Here is an 18,532-nt window from a genome sequence, read left to right as displayed (position 1 = left end):
GTGTGGAATGAAAGCACTGTCATTGATTGAATAGCAATTATACTTCTCTCCTCCTCTGCCGACAATGTTTACTTCTCCTGTCAGCCATTATGCAACGAAGAGGCCTATAATATGAATAATGTGCCTAATATAGCCTATTCACTTTTTTTTTTAGTTGTATAAAAACCTGGCAGGAATGCAACATTATAAAATAATTTAAGAACATTATGAGTAGTGCATCAGATGTAAAACTACATTAAAGAGTTCCAAAATGGAGACCAGTGTAATTCGCGACTTATTTTCAACGGCAGGACTTGATTTGAGTCGTCTACCAACGTCTCTCTCTCTCTCTCTCTCTCTCTCATTCTCTTCAGAAATAGCGAGCTGTAACTGTAGATTTCTTCCAGCCCTAGTGTTGCCTTTGATGCTCCATTGGAGGGTATCTACATAACACGAGATGATGAATGATGGAATGTCGGTAAAGGAAACGGGAGAATCTCACGAAAATCTACTTTATCCAGATCACGGAATGGACCATGCGAACTGGATGAGTTACTAGAGGGGCAAAAGAAAGAAATAGACCTATTAGCAAAGAGTAGGCGTTGAAAGTGGTCGAAAGTCGCACACTTGTGTATCATAAGTGGAGGAATCATTCTGAAAATATTATTTGTCACTTCAAAGTTTTTTGTTTCAGACCTCGGTTAACGTTTTATTCAGTCAATTCTTAGCAGTTAACAGGTTACAAATCACTAGATAATTAACGTTTAATTTTGTAAGTTTAGATTATTATTTTAGAATCATTTATTTGAATTATTAGTTTACAATTTAATGCAGTGCTTAATGTTACTTTCTTTGAGAAGCGAATATTTTACGACGAGATAGTGAACAATATTTGACATGAGACTCGGATAAGACCACATGTTCACAACACGTCGAAAATGGGGGAAATAGGTCGTATGTCTCGTTTAGACCAGTTCGTGATCTGCATATTGTACCACTAAGCGCCGTCTTTCTTTATCCACTATAAATTTCGCTTGAACTCACAGAGATAAGAACTCGGGTTACCAACGTGGAAAGCCTACGCGATGGCATTAGGTTAGCAGTGCGACCTAATTCACATATACATTAACGATCTGAATTGTTGCTATAAAAGTATAATAAAGTGCTATTAAACGTGCAACTCGCGTATATTTTTAAAATTTTTTATTAAAAACTGGCCTAAAGATTTTAATGAAATGGAGTGAGTATACTGTTTTAGGGCGTGAGAAAGCGATTTTAACCCTTGACGCACAGAGCTCTTAAATAATAAAATTGAGGTGGATATTGGTCAAATGGAATAACATACATAAAATTGAGATGAAATTTGTAAAGAATTTCTATTTTCATAAATTTGCACACTAATTAGGAGGTGGCTTTATTTGAAGCTACTGTGTCATAACTTCATGACATTAAAGCAAAACAGAAAATGTAGTAGATTCAAATGAAGCCACAATACCTCAAAGGGTTAATTGGTCTCGAATTTGGAAAAATTCGTGTAGGGGATTAAATTAAAAGGACAATAAATTCTTGTATATGTCTAATGACGAAGTGCATCAACCTCGGTTAAAAACGCAGTAATTATAGGTTACGAAGCGACAGTTAAACAGTAAACGTGGTTAAAATGTAATTTCTGTGCACCATTCATAATCACCAATTACTTAAACATAGTCAGCTGACACTTCATTTAACCAGGGTAAAGTCTATGGTGGTACATTGTTTCTACAAAGCTGCTAAAGGTAAGTATTTTTATTTTTATTTTATTTATTTATTTATTCTGGTGTAGTTAAGGCCATCAGGCCTTGTCTTCCACAACACCAGGAATACAAATACAATAATAGAAATAAACAGAGAAAAAAAATACACTATATACAAAGTAAAGCTACAAAAGAAATAGAGAGAGAGAGAAAAAAACACTATAAACAAAGTAAAGCCACACAAAAATATACACAGGTTGCAGTCACACAAACTTTAAATGAGTGATTAAGTATCATAATTAATTGTGTCCTAACTAATTAACTAACATAAACAAGAAACTTGCATTTTTAATCTAGATTAAAAAAGAAAAAGAAAAAAAAACACAAATCAATACTTCTAACAATACCTAAAAACTTTAACTAAGACAAAATTTTCCAATTTAATTTTGAATTGTGATAAAGCCCGGCAGTCCCTAACGTCATTAGGTAACGAATTCCAGAGGCGAGGTATTTCTACAGTATAGAAAGATGAGTATAAAGACGTTCCATGATGAGGGACAGAAAGAAGTGCTTGATGTCGGTTTCGAAGAGTTGTAAGAAATTGAAAGCGCGATAACAGATAATTCGGAGTAGAAGTATGCATGATTCTAAACAGAAGAGACAGTGAATGTATTTTTCTTCGTTCCTTCAGACGCACCCATGAAAGTAACTGGAGGGAAAGTGTTGTAGGTCAAATTTACGAGTATTGCAGATGAATCGTATGCACACATTATGAACACGTTGTAGTCTCTCAGCTAAGAATGAACTTACATTAGTTAGCAAGGAATCGCAATAATCAAAATGGGGCATTACAAGCGTCTAAATAAGATTCTTTTTTAGACTAAGTGGTAGAAATTCTTTCATATGGAACAAGGAGTGAAGTTGAGAAAATATTTTTTTTTTTTGCAAATGTGTGTTACTTGAGTGTTCCAATTTAGATCGCTATCCATAAAAATGCCAAGATTTTTAACTGTTTCACTATATTTAACAATAATCCCATTCAATATTATATGTGGTATAGTACTACTATCAAGAGTGCTTCGTAGACGATTATGTCCCATTACGATTGCTTGCGATTTCTCTGGATTTAACTTAATGCAAATTTGTGTGCCCTTAGTGAAATCGAATTCAAGCCTTCGTTTATTTTGTTTACTGCGTCACTAATCTCGTCAGGGTGGAAATGCAAATAAATTTGCAAGTCGTCAGCATACATATGGTATCTGCAGTGTTTTATCATATTAGTCACATCATTAATATAGATCATGAAGAGTAAAGGTCTGAGAACTGATCCTTGTTGAATTTCAGATTTCACGGCACACCATTTTGAAGAATAATCGCATGCAATGACACATTGTTGACATACGCGAAGGTAGGATTCAAACCAAGTAACAGAACTTTCAGAAAGATTCAGAAGTCTTAGTTTCCATAATAGAAGGTCTGTGTCAACTGCATCAAATGCCTTACTGAAGTCAAGTAATGTCAGTACGTTCATCCGTAGCTTCACGTGTATCTTCATGCCACCTGTACTTTGGAAGTGGTCCTAAAGTTTCAGAGTTAATTTATACTCAGTTTTTTGCTTCCTTTGTAAAATTGTCTTTTTGGCTGTTAGCAGGATTACACTTACTTAGCCGACGATAATGGAAAGGGATGGCATTCAGCTAGAAGCCGTTCCACAGTGGTTGAAGCATGACCTTGGATGCGCAGTGAACAAAAACGCGTCTACTCAACAAGATTTCCACATGCTGCCAGCCTCGTAACTTGCGCGAGATGTCAAGACCATGCTTCAACTACGGTTGAACGGCTTCCATAATGCAAAGAAAAAGAAAATTGATCACTTATCTATGTTTCGATGTTGATTCTTAGTCAATTTGTGCCTCATTCGTCTTATGTTAATAATGTTAATTACTTTTACTTAGTACTACAATCTCTGGAAATAGCATATCAAATTTTTAATACTTAGCTTTTATGCCCTCATCCCCTCTCATCTCTTTACTGATCGATGGCTGGTCTTCCAGGCAGTTTTAAGAATACCAGAATTTATATATATATATATATATATATATATATATATATATATATATATATATATGCAGTTGATATGGTATTAGCCTCCGGCAAGCCAGAAGACGTACAGGAATTCCTACATAATCTGCAAAAGTGGGCTGAGACAAATGGACTCCTCATCAACCAAGAAAAAAGCGCGCAGATGATATTCAGGAAAGGTGGCCGAGTATCAGAGAAAGACATAATGCAGATTGGAGATGGGAGGTTACAAGTCGATAACTCATACAAGTACCTTGGGGTGACTTTCCAAACCTCTGGAACAACGTTCAACATGCACGTGAAACAAAAGGCGATCTCGGCAATTAGAGCAATGAATGACGTAAACCACTTACAGTCACTCACCCTTGACACGGCGATGAAAATATTTGAGGCATAAATAGTCCCCATACTGACATATGGAATACATATAATATAGGAGCGCCTGAAAAACAGAGACCTCAAAATCTTGGAGAACGTCAAGGCAACCTACTTAAAGAAGGTGCTCGGTGTGTCGAAATACACACCATCCAGACTCACCAGAGAACCCTACCTGATCGAAGACCTGCGACACTCGCTGCTGCTGCTGCCAACTACGGAGGCCTACGAGAATCTACTAATCGAGATCCTGCAGAAGAGGAAGTAGAAGAAGAATTTTACACCACCAGTGCCATGACCGACAAAAGCTGGGAAGGAGCTAATCAGCAAATGAGGAACGTTGTTACCAGACTGGCGGTACACGGATTCCACCATAAACTGTGCGACATAGATAGGTTCCATAAAGTGTCCGAAAAATGCATATGCAAACTGTGTGGTGAAAAATGTGGCAAATAGCACGTTCTGAACTGCAAGAAGAATGCCAAAACCGTGACTGAACTCAGTATAGACTAACCACTCTGCACACTTATGCGCATTTCTATTATTATTATTTAAGAATATACCAGTACGCATCATAATTTTGACACACATCTTGTTCAGAAAATGTCAGAAAATACTACGTTGCAGAAATATAGCATATTACTGGACTTTTAAGGGAATTAATGATTCCATTAACATACTCCTAAGGTTGGTTTTGGTTGCCACCTCAATTTATCGCCTGTCTGTGCTCGCATTTGAATGCGATGAATGTCTGGCTTGCAGCGGCGCGGCGCCCCTAGTAATCGAGCACATTGGTCTTGACTTCCAACACCTGCGAGAAACGAGTGAGAGAAGGGCGAAGACTGATGAAGGGCAAGGCAAGACAGATGAGGGCTTGTTTGTTCGCCTCGATAAGAGAAATGAGCCTGCAAGGAGAAGGAGACGGATAAAGGCTGACCCCTTTGTGGCGGTCACGTGGTGTTGATGCGGAATTGGACTGAGTCCCGGTGAAATGCACTCGCTTTTCATCCTGACCAGTGAAATAGGCCGCATTGCGTGAGAGACTACGAACTGTAGTGTTCACATAAGAAAAAGGGAAGAAAGAACTTAAGAAATAAAGAAAAGGAAAAAATGAAAGAACGTGGGAAGAAACTAGCTGGAATGAAAATAAAAACAAATCTATGACAGGAAGGAAAACAGAAAAAAGTATACCGCTATCAAGACTTACAGACAGAGAAATAGATAAGTCAACAGAGAGTAAAGATATATATATATATATATATATATATATATATATATATATATATAAATTTGATATGATACCTCTTGCACAAAAGGGGAGATCTTTAACTGAAAATGGATTAATATATTTCAGTATTATTTGTATTTATCCTGGTAATAGTGAACAGTTTGACTCATAGACATTTTGGTTTTTCAGCATTAACTTCCCATGATTGTATGAGAAGATTAGAAGAGAAAGTTAGGACCTTCGGCTTCCCCTACTACCAATAATGCATAACACAATGTTAATACGGCGGTTGCTATCGTCTGCGATACGACGAACTTTTTTGTTGATTTTCGAGTTCGTAATTTTTTTTTATTATATGCTTATTTAAGTTGTGTTAACTCTCGCTAAGTGGTTTTATTATTTTATTTTATCAGTCTTAGTATTTATTTTATTATTATTAATATTTTTGTTTTATTGTTATTAATAATTAATTAATTTGTATTACTATCTTTGTATTATCTCCGTCACGGTTATTCTATTATTATTATTATTATTATTATTATTATTATTATTATTATTATTATTACTGTTGTTACTATCATTTCTACATCAACATTGTTATTGATATCTGTAAAATTTATGTAGACTCTACTGGACTGTACCCGAGCTTGAGCATATGCTCATTTCGGGTATCTATTCATATGTACAATTTGAAATGTTAATTGTAAATAAATTTGAATTTGAAAATATATATATATATATATATATTCACGTCTAATGACCCGCGCTTTAGGAATCAGTATTAAAGGCCATTTTGAACATAAAATGTCACATGAACATGCGTCCGATTATCATTCATTTGAAAGTTATTCGTAAAAATCTGAATGTCATGCTGTGAATAAGGCTTTACAGTTCCTTCTACTGTAATACAAACATTGGAAAGTGAAATAAACGAAGGGTTGCGCTGTGACGTGAAGTAAGAGGAAGAAGGAGAAGATAGGTTTAGTGATTATCAGCTGCTCTCATCAGGGACAGCCGAACCGAGTACGGAATTCTAAGCGTGCCGCGCGCAATTCACATCCGTGCGGCGAAGTGCATTGACGTGGAAGGAGGGATATTTTAGAATCTGCTTCCAAAGTAAGGTATGTTTATTTTAAGATTGATGCAGTATTTTGAATTAATATTTCTATGTGTTTTAAGTGAGTATCTCTTAGTTCTGCTTAAAACCGCTGCTACTTTCGTGGAATACAATCAGCTGTATAGCTCATGCATTATGTCCAAACACTCCCCCACTCTTCCTACAGAGCTGCGCACGAGATCGGATGAGTCTACTTACGAATTATAGGAAAATGGGTTAGTTTTTGCCTTGAACTCGGTAGACAGACACCCAACCTTACCTTCTACTCCTACCCCCACAACAGAAACGTTGTTCCCGTACTGCACATCGCGAGTGTCTTGACAAAATGCATGAGCTGTAGCTCCTTAAGGAGCTTAAGTGGTTGATTATAGAACCCATGTTTACATGACACTTCGATGTTGTTAGGATAAAGGGAGTTAAGTCATTTTTTGTCCAAAATGGAGTTTTGCTCCTCAGGTGAATACATAAGTTAAATTCTACAAGTGGATGTGCAAAAAACATTTTATTTGTTTTGTGTAGAAAATTATTTGCAGTAAGTGTCCGAAGTTAAATTTTCACTTGTTTCCCTGACTTATCTCTCGTTACCCAAACGCCATCGATTTTATGCTGAAAAGGGCCTACAGAATTGATTTATAAAATTCAGGTTTAGTCGTGAATCACTCTGTATAATGAAATGATAAAGAAAAGTTCTTTCTAAAGTGTATGGACGTCAACAATCAGAATATAGTAAAGTTAGAATCACAACTCACAATATCCAAAAACTTGTTTCGTGTCGTTTAAGCAAAAATTTGCATCTCACTAATTACCATTTTGCAGAATTATTTTAAATGTGGCAGCTATTATAATTATAAATATTAATGACTGTTTTAAGTAAAATCGATTGTTTTTCTATGTTTTTGAGTTATTAAAGAATAAGTAATTTTTTTGTGAGTTATGACTCTAGAGGACTCAGTATTCAAATATAATTCATCCGCATCATATGGAATTATTTGTTCACAAACAGGAGAGACAGCGTGAATAAATTATTGTTTTATGCTGCTTACAACTTAGAGCTTAAACCTCGTTTCCCTAAAAAAAAAACCTGTAAATAAATAAACTTCCTTTTGGAACGAAGAAAATGAAACTGAAGCAGAAAGAAAGAGCCCCAGTGCGAATATAAACGGAATACATTTCTCGGAATCTTGAGTCCCACTCGCACCTGATGAGTCTTGCATTTTTAATCACTAGAAAAGAAAGCCAACGTTTCATAATAAGCAAGCACGTCCTACCTGTTGAGTAGAAGGTTGTCCACGATGTCCTGCGCCTGTTCGCTCCTGATGCTGGCTAGGTGACCTCCACGCCTACTACACTCCATCTCCGCCTCATGCCACGGCAGCCTCAGATCCTCTACTGCCGTGACGCAGAACTGTCTTACAGATACCCAGCCGAAGCCGCATTGCTCTACAATCTCTGGGATGGACTCGGCATGATACCACAATCTCAATGCCGGCATATGCGCTGGATCTTGAACACCTTGCTGTGGCTCTTGATGGATCACTACTCTCAAGGTGACACTATTTCCGCGTGACAACACTCTGATATCCCTCCGAGGGTCTCCCTTCTTCGTGCAGTGAGTCCACGTAGATGTTCCATCCCAAAGTCTCGTCAACAAGCCTGGACAAGCCGGATCTGGGTCGTTATATCCTATTTGGGTGAGGAATGAGTCAGGTTTCTGAGTATTTCTTTGGGGATTGTATATAGGACGATTCTGGGAAGATGTGGAATGGTGTCCAGGGTCATCTGTAGAGAGGAGGTGTCCTTCTCCTGTTTGTAAGCGAAGGGAAACTCTGTTTCCGTATGGAAGGTGAATTCTGAATGTGCAGTGGAGTCCTTCAGTAGGCCTGAGGATAAGTGTATCGTTTCTTGAAGTTAGAGTAACATTATAACAGTAGTCAACTAGGCGATATGTAAAGGCGAAAATGGGGTTGCCATGGAGATGAAGGGATGGTGTTACGGAGGAAGAGCTGGAAGAGGAGACAGTTGGTGCAGGGAAGTACAGCCTCCGACCTGAGGGTGGCAGTTCTTCGAGCTTGCCGCATAGCTGTTGGTGCCGACTTCTCGTTGCTCTAGGATGAGGAACTGGTTGTTGCGTTGTGGTGGAATTCCCGTGCATCGATGTCGAAGAGAACTGCAGGAATCCTTCTGCTGGACACGGAACGTTGAGGCGAGTCAGTTCCACGACCAGACCTCGGCGATCCGTGTCGGCAGAGGTGGAGCCAGGGAAGAACACTTGACAGTCTTTTGTCTGACGAGGAAGGTCACGCCAAGAGACGTTTCCACGGGTCGGCCACAGGGAGAGCTGGCAATCTGTGGACAAATAAATGACATAACACTTGTAGCATTATTAATCACTTGATGGAGTCTGAGTTCGAGCCTCGGTCGGGCCAGAAATTTTTCATTTACATCACTGCGTCAACATTTCTCTATCGTCACTATAGCATTCCCCGAACACCGGCTGGCGACGCACGGAGGGGGTTGACCTAGGAATGAGAGTGGGGTTGCCTGCTCGAAACCTGGTAAGCAGAGAACCTTAGTGTAGTCAGCCTGTATGGGTTTGCGCCTATCTTATAGTTTAGCGTAAAACGTTGTAGTGCTGGATCATAGTGTCCACCTCCTGGTCCACACCTGTGGAGTAACGGTCAGCGCGTCTGGCCGCGAAACCAGGTGGCCAGGGTTCGAATCCCGGTCGGGGCAAGTTACCTGGTTGAGATTTTTTCCGGGGTTTTTCCTCAACCCAATACGAGCAAATGCTGGGTAACTTTCGGTGCTGGACCCCGGACTCATTTCACCGGCATTACCACCTTCATATCATTCAGACGCTAAATAACCTAGATGTTGATACAGCGTCGTAAAATAACCAAATAAAATAAAAAAAATTCACCTCCTGAAAATTTCATTCCATTCTAACAATCGATTTTTTTTTAAATCCCATTAAGTGCCATCCGAGTGTCGTAAATTGAAATTGACAAAGAAAAATTTGTTTCATTAAATGTGGAAACAGTAACGAGAAGGCTCGGCCTTATTATATTTAAATGCTGGGATTAAAGGAACAGAAAGACGTGATTTAATATTGTCTAATTTTAAATATTTAACTGTGATATTAATGTTCAATGAATTCCTCAATAATAATTCCTACACAAATGGAGATCATTAATAACAAGACTTAACAAAGAATAACAGAAGCATAGAATATAAAAACAAAAATAAAATCACAACAGAAAAGAAACATTAAAATTTTATTTCTAATCCCAAACATCCTTACAATCCCATTAAAGCTCACAATTACAATCCCAAACATCAACAATGTTTCACGCAAATCATAGGAATTCGACGCTTTAAATGCTACTTTTTCTTATTCCGTTTTATAATTTTTAATTTCCTTTATCTCTTCACTTCCTGCTAGTTTCCCCATCATCTTTTCCTCGTATTTTTTCTTTCTTCATTTCGCTTAACTGGCCGACATAAAAGTCCATTTTCTTTCCGTAGACCTCATTTCATTTCTTATTTAGACATCAGAAGTTGAACACCCCTGGCCTCAATATGATTACTGCTCGACATTTTGTTCCAACGTCACAACGAAAGTCGCACTGTAAACATTGTCACAGTCGCTTAGGGCTGCAATCGCCCACAATTGTCACGTTGAATTGATCTCGTAAAATTGTGCCACATAAAGACAATGGGAAATCATTTTATTTGACACGTTCCTTTCCAATTTCACGACACGATTTATAACCGGAGTATTGACTTCCAATTCTGTAGGTTGCGCTTTAAAAGTAAACTAGAACTAGTTTTATTAGGTTTTTCCATGGAGAAATTTGGAACATGTTAGCACAGTTTTAGCGTATCAGAATTCTTACGTACCTACAGTACTCGCTTTATCATCGCTACAGTTTCCAGTACCTTAAGGAAAATGTATTAATTTCAGTCGGTAATCAACACAGGAGTAAATATACTGCTACACGAAGTACTATTGACTATTGATCTACGTCATGCAGTCCCTGTTGACACTCAGCATAAGGGTACGTACACGTTGGAGCGACGAAAACGATAAAAGAAGCAGCGATGCTATATCAGGGAGAATTGAAGCATGCATTCTCATTGAGGTGCGCATATTGGAGTAATGATAAAAGCGAAGATACACGATAAAAGCGACGAAAAAGAAAAGTACTATTTTCTTCGCTCTTGTCGTTTATATGATCTCTGATTAAGATAATATTAATCTGTATAATTACCGGTGGTTGTCAATATATCCGAATATTAATCGATTTATTATTATGTCCGCATATTAAATTAATTATTGTAGATATTGGCAAATTGATCAGTTGTGTATTTATTGGTGATATGTTATGTGATCACAAGAACCAATCACAACACAACGAATTTATACTATCTTTGGGATGAGAAACTGGTTTAATTTTGTACGTATTTAACTTATATTAACCTTGAACTTAGCAGCTGATATTTCCTATATATCTTCTTTCATTAAGTGAATGCATAGAATATCTTCCACTGACATAATTAGGAACATTAAATCTAGACGGGCAGGGCATGTAGCACGTATGGACGAATAATCCAGAAATGCATATAGAGTGTTAGTTGGGAGGCCGGCGGGAAAAAGACCTTTGGGGAGGCCGAGATGTAGGTGGGAAGATAATATTAAAATGATTTTGAGGGAGGTGGGATATGATGGTAGAGACTGGATTAATCTTGCTCAGGATAGGGACCAATGGCGGGCTTATGTGAGGGCGGAAATGAACCTCCGGCTTCCTTAAAAGCCAATAAGTAGTAGTAGTAGTAGTAGTAGTAGTAGTAGTAGTAGTAGTAGTAGTAGTAGTATGAATAGTGCTGAACTCATAAAAACAATGACGGGACGACCACAGAAGAGCATCACATAGAACAGAAAAGTGCATTGAACTTTTGAAATGTACGAATATTGATTTCATGTAAATAAGCAATAAATTTAATCATGTAGTCATTTGTCTTTCATTCTTGCTACTTGTAACGTTTATTTGTTTTTTTTTAACTTGTTTATTTAACTACGCTATATCAACTCTTCACTTATTTAGCGTTGATGGAATGGGTGATAGCGAGGTGGTGTTTAGCGAGTTGAAGCAGATGATTCCCCAGAGATTACCTGACATTCGCCTAGCTGTTGGGGAAAACATCGGAAAAACCCAATAAGGTAATTATCCCAAACAAGAAACGAACACACGCCCGAGCGCAACTTAGGATGAGGAGGCAAACGTGCTACCACTGAGCTACGCCGGTGGCTGTAACGTTGGTTATAAATAACATTCAAACAGTTGTATTAAATATTTATATGAATATTTTTTACTCACAATAGTCCATACTATCACCCCTAAAGTATTTAAAATTCCTATTGAATCACCCTGTATAGGTCGTTTACGAAGTAGCCCAGTCCAGAAATACTGTTTTCCATTTCCGTGTTTTGGAGGATTCCGCAATATGAAAATAAATGACACTGTAATGCCTATTCTGTTTCTCGGAATCGGAATCAGAGAATTTGTTTGTATTGCAAAGTTTCCGACTTATTCACGGTTCGCCTTGAACAAGTTTTATTGTGTGTCATAACTGAATACAAATTGCGTAATTAAGTCTTCTGGATATAACATTTCTCGGTGAGTCCACGTCTCGTTAGGAAGTGCACAAAGCTGAACAAAAAGTATGCTAAGTGGTAATGGAGTTGTGACACGTTGACGGGAAAAGTGATGGGGAAACTGTACACAATAGAGGATTTGCCCATTGCTCATAACGCTCAGAAATCGAGTTTGAAGACCATATGACGTGCGTGCTTTCAGATAACGTGACACGCATCTACCATTAATATTCCTCTGACATTTCATTGAGATGGTGTAGTTTTTTTTCTGCTTCGAACAGTATAAAATCACATCCTGCTGGCAGGTTATCTGTAGCGGAATCTGAAGGAAAGCCAATCCCACAGCGTACCCTTTCCCAATTTCCGCCTCGAAAATATGCAATTTCCTGCAATTTTAGTTTACCGTGTAGCGAGATACAGAGGCAGAAAAAGAACTCTGCGTCTAAATTTAGCAGAAAAGTCAGAAAAGTTAAACGATCTCCTTTATAAACGAGCACGGAGATCTGGTATCCAATTTTCATGTTCAGATACAATCGCAACAGGATACATAGAAGCGTATTATCATAACGAGAACTTATCCATGAGGGATGCTAGGTGTATCCATCATGAAAGACGGCATCAAAGTCAACTTTAGAAGACCACACCATGCCTCACGTCATAAAGTTTCACTTTCATATTTCGCTTGATTCATTTAGTGTTCTACCCAAGGGCAGGTCTTTCACTGCAAACCCAGCTTTCTCCAGTCTTTCCTATTTTCTGCCTTCCTCTTTGTCTCCTCATATGATCCATATATCTTATGTATTTATTCACACTGCAAATGGGTATATACCCGGTGGCAGTGGTAACTAATTACACTCAATAATGACAATTAATAATAAACACAACTAATAAAAACAATAATTAATAATAATAGTAATAATAATAATAATAATAACAATAATACTAAAATAAGAATAATAACAAGGAGCATCCTAAATTAAATGAAGCGTGGTCACTTAAAATAACATTTAAAGTAAATCTAATTTGTATCTTAACCCTAAGTTCGAACTAAGACCCACGAGTGTGACAGGTTCATACCTGCACAAGTACCTTTCGGCACTACACTCATTTCGCTGTCAATTCACTCACTGCACTGATTCTACCTGTTTTCACTAACACTTCTAACCATTTCACTGTTCATATACTTTGCAAAGCCACTTCACTGAAACCAACACACTTCACTTACACAATGCACTTCACTCACACTACACACTTCCTCACTGATAGAACACTTCAAATAACAAGATATCAATTACACCCTTTAAATAGTTACTACCGTCTATTAGTAAAGTCCTTAAGCCTATTAAGCCTCTCGTCGTCTATCATCTGAAATCTTCTTCTGCCCCGAATTCTTCTCCCGTTAACTATTCCTTCCAGTGTATCGTTCAGAAGGCAGTTTCTTCTCAGCCAGTGACCCAACCAATTCCTTTTCCTCTTCCTGATCAGTTTCAGCATCATTCTTTCTTCACCCACTCTTTCCAGCACAGCTTCATTTCTTATTCTGTCCACTTGACATGATCCATTCTTCTCAAAATCCACATTTCAAATGCTTCTATTCGTTTCTCTTCACTTCGTTGTAATGTCTACGTTTCTGGCCCTTACAATGCCACACTCCATACAAGACACTGTGGTATTAAAATTTCTACATTGTTATAAAACTTTGACATTGTTTTTCTCAAAAGTTGGGTTTTCAATTTAAGCTGATATTGCAACCAGCGAGCGCCTCAATTTTTCCTCGAGGATAAAAAGTTTTAGTAGAGTGGTACCAATGACACCAACTACCTGTGGTACCGCGAACAGCAAAGCGTGGAACCCTACCTCCATGCCCCACATGCGTCTTAATGGCATGTAAAGGAAATACGTATAGTTTAAACAAACAAGAAGCAAAGTGTAGATAGAGAAATGGACAAATAGGCAAGCAGGAAGATATACGAGTAGGTGTGTACTCATGGATATACAAGAGGCTGATTAGAATAAGGGCCCATCGCAATTTCAGTAAATCTTCAAAACTATAATGCTTCTAATTTGTCTTTGTAAATAAAGAAGTCATAAAATCTCACTTGGTATGGTATTGCGTACAACACACATCAATCATTCTATTTCAGAATACATACGACCCTAGGTTAATTGATAACCAAAATTGTACACGTTTTACTGAAAAAAAAAAAAAAAAAAACGAAAACGTGGTTTCCACGAAAATGTTCAAAATTTCATCCACTTTCTTCCTTAAAAATATCACGGTGAGAGTGAAAACTGATTTAATATTTAATTTCTAATTCATGCACTACACTTTCGCTGGGGTAGGGGAATAATAAAATCTAGCGGTCAATTACCGTGTGGATCCTTCGGGTGCGGTGAACTTAAATATTCTCGCTACAGACCTGTAAGAAGCTTCTGCCCATCAACAGGGTCTGTTTTTAGTTCGGTGTCTGTAGTGGCCATAATGCGGTGTCCCCTTTATGAACAGTTATGCGGTCAGTGTATTTGCAGGGGTCGTAACCTCTGAAGAACTCTCCAACAGCATCGGCCTCCATTCAGAGGAGTAAAGGAGGGGGATACATAAAACTAAACAGCCTCGTCTTCCTCCTAATAACAAAGACTGGCTTCAGCTAAATTCCACTGGTCGTATGTGCCCTTCAATTCAAAGCGCCAATCTCCGACTTGAGATTGCGAAATGAAACAAGCGTTCAACTCGGAACTCAGGGCTGAGTACTTCCTCAATACGACAGCAAAGTCGTGACAAGTACCAAGTGAAAACGTGTAATGTGTTTTACTACAGCAGGTCGACTGCTATAGTGTGGATTTTCTGTGGTCATCGAGTTGTGCAATTCTTCCATCCTATAGGCTGTGGCGGTGCGTCAGTAAGGGCACAAGATCACGTAAACACCTCGATTTCGTTAATGCATGACTATTTTTATTATTTAACTAGCCGTACCCGTGCGCTCCGCTGCACCCGTTAGAAATAAATATAAAGTAATTGCATAATTAAAATAGGACATTTGATCCAGGGAACATCTGTGTTTGATAGAAGGATAAATCGTTTAATATGTTACTTAATTTAAATTGCATCCAAATAATTAAAATGCGATCATTTTGGTCCAGAGAGAAATCATTTGGTGCAACGACAATTTCTTTAACATGTTTCTTAATTTTTATTACATGCAACCATACTTTAATGAACATTGACATCATTTAGAATGAATGTGTATATTTTATTTTACTTGTTATAGGTTTCCATTGAATTATGGTAATAACTTAATTTTAACCCTTGTTTTCTACGTATTCAGTAAATGGCGCTTGGCCCACTATGGTTCTGAATCCTTCAAATAACTTAAATTATATTATATTATATTATATTATATTATATTATATTATATTATATTATATTATATTATATTATATTATATTATATTATATTATATTATATTATATTATATTATATTATATCAGAAGTTGCTGTAATAACATTATAGCATTATGTCAATCTAGAGAAACTACACTTTCCAATGGTGAAATAATAATTAATTATACAAATCGGTTAATTTAGCTTCCGATATTACTTCATAAAAACACAGAAACATTCTCTGTAGGCTATCTTTCATAGCTTTCGATTGTTGCTGTCCAAGGCCCCTTATAGACGAAGTCATTTGTTTTTTAATTCATTACACGGCCTTAGATGGCAGTTATTTTAATTTTAAAACTCATTTGTCTCATTAAATATCAGTCCTATCAAAATCTTTGAAGGAATAAAACTTATCGCAAATTATTTTTAAAGAAACTTTTGTTATGTAACATTTTTCACAAAAATCAATAATAAGCGAGATATTTCGATTTCTTTAATTCAGACCCCCTTATAATCCCCCTTTTAAGTAATGTATTTTGAATGCAATATAGCCTAAAATCTAAGTTATAACGAACTTAATTTATATTCCAATTTTCATCGAAATCCGTTCAGCCATTATCGCGTGAAAAGGTAACAAACATACAGACAGACAGACAGACAGGCAGACAGACATACAAACAAAAATAAAAAAAAGCGGTTTTCGGTTTCAGGGTGGTTAATTATATATGTTAGGACCAATTATTTTTGGAAAATCGAAAATTACCACAAAAATTTCGGCTACAGATTTATTATTAGTATAGATGTCGTATTGACGTACACAGAATGTATAATATCCGAATCGAGTAGTTTAAACTTCCTGCAACTTTCACAGACTATCATATTTACTTTTTAACCTGGCTCTAGAATATGCCATTAGGAAAGTCTAAGATAACAGAGAGAGTTTGGAATTGAACGGGTTACATCAGCTGCTTGTTTATGCGGATGACGTGAATGTGTCAGGAGGAAATCCACAAACTACTAGGGAAAACATGGGAATTTTACTTGAAGCAACTAAAGAGGTAGGTTTGGAAGTAAATCTCGAAAAGACAAAGTATATGATTGTCTTGTGACCAGAACATAGTACGAAATGGGAATAAAAAAAATTGAAAATTTATCCTTTGAAAAGATGAAAAAATTCAAATATCTCGAAGTAACATTAACAAATATAAATTTATTTATTTTATTTATTTAACCTGGTAGAGATAAGGCTATCAGACCTTCTCTTCCCCTCTACCAGGGGATTACAACTACAATATTAAGAATACAATTACAATTATAATTACAATTAATATTAAATTTACAAATACAATAAAAATCAAAGTACTAAAAGATTAACTGATTAATAAAAGCTAGACAGCTAGACTCGGGAGAAAATTAAACGCAGAATAAATATTGAAAATGCCTGTTATTATTCGGTTGAGAAGCTTTTGTTATCCGAAACACCTGAAAGTTAGAATTTATTATTTTATTTATTTATTTAATGCAGGGCTGTAGCGTTTTTCTTTAGCCGTGATAATGGTAACATGTAATAGTGTGAAACAAGTAAACAAATATACAAATAAACAAAGAAATAGTGAGAAGAGTACATAAATAGTTCATCTCAGCAAGAATAATAGAATATATATAACATAAAAGGAAGAGTAACAAATTTTATATTTGTAGGGCCATCATCTTCTCTCTTGCTTCCGAATACTTCTCTACCAGTGTTGCGGAGGACAGATTGGGACAATCCATTAGATGGTCTGAGTCCATTACGATGTTCTGGTTGCAGAGTGGGCAGTTAGGATTCTGGAGTAAAGCAATGCGGCATAGATGTTTACCCAAGCAATCATGTCCAGTTGCTAATCGGAATTTGGCAACTGCTTCTCTCTTTGGCCAATCTGATACCGAAGTTACATTGTCTTTCCATTCAGAGGTCCTTATGTTATCTTGCAGAGATTTTTTATAAGTGCCCTTATAAAACAGTTATATTACCGGTTGTCCTGTATGGTTGTGAAACTTGGACTCTATCTTTGAGAGACGAACAGAAGTTAAGGGTGTTTGAGAATAAGGTGCTTAGGAAAATATTTGGTGCTAAGAGGGATGAAGTTACGGGAGAATGGAGAAATTTACACAACGCAGAATTGCACGCATTGTATTCTTCACCTAATATTAATAGGAACATTAAATCCAGAATTAGACGTGACAGCTGGCAACTGTTTCTCGGAATTGCCTAACTGTGGACCTGTGGAACTGCAGTTTGCTCTTTAATCACAAGCGATAAGAGTTGTCACCACTAAAAAATGTACTGTAAAAACACATACAAACATTTATGTGTCATTTAGGATTGTCTTCTAAGTTACCATAACGTTGAATCGGGAAGAAATTATTATTTCATAAACATTAGCTGCTTCTGTTTTCGTTTCCAATCATAAACATGTCTCTAGGCTAGAGAGTACATGTTGTTTCTCAATGGCCAGGGCGCTCTTTTCCCAGTACAAGGCAGTGTTCCGCGATAATCATCAGTCATTTGTGATGGACAACTTGAGGATGAATCTCATTATATACTGTAATTATTCAGCAGTTGGTGACAGCATAATTTGTATTGATGAGTACTGCATATTGTTTATATTCACCTAAAATAATTGAAACACAATATTATTAAACATTTTTTTTTCCTTTTTTGTCACATATTTTCCCGATTTTTAGCACATAAAAAATAAATAACTTATCTGGATTTTTAGCACCTAAAATCCAAGCCCTAATGATAATACACTGGTCTCTTTAATTGACTGAACATATTTTGGATTAAATTAATGTCTTTCTCAAAACGGGCTATGAAATATTTCACATAAAACAATTTTTATCCCGAAAAGGAAGCAATAACATTACTTACAGTTCACTCTATATGTAGGCCTATATATTATATCTGCTATGTCTTGTGTTATAGTTTATGTCATTC

At 36.8% G+C, this 18,532-nt stretch overlaps 1 protein-coding gene across 1 annotated transcript in view; it reads right to left on the bottom strand.

The window, feature by feature from the left end:
* Nucleotides 1–18,532, bottom strand: part of LOC138712994 (uncharacterized) — a 576,545-nt gene that overhangs the window by 294,781 nt on the left and 263,232 nt on the right. The window contains exon 4 of the mRNA XM_069844675.1: nt 7,783–8,860. Coding sequence (XP_069700776.1) covers nt 7,783–8,860 — 1,078 coding nt within the window. The remainder of the gene's footprint in view (nt 1–7,782; nt 8,861–18,532) is intronic.

The sequence above is a fragment of the Periplaneta americana genome, chromosome 14, assembly GCF_040183065.1.
Source record: "Periplaneta americana isolate PAMFEO1 chromosome 14, P.americana_PAMFEO1_priV1, whole genome shotgun sequence".
Classification (NCBI taxonomy): domain Eukaryota; kingdom Metazoa; phylum Arthropoda; class Insecta; order Blattodea; family Blattidae; genus Periplaneta; species Periplaneta americana.
Note: the sequence above shows the minus strand (reverse complement) of the source record. Positions and strands in the feature narration are given on the sequence as shown.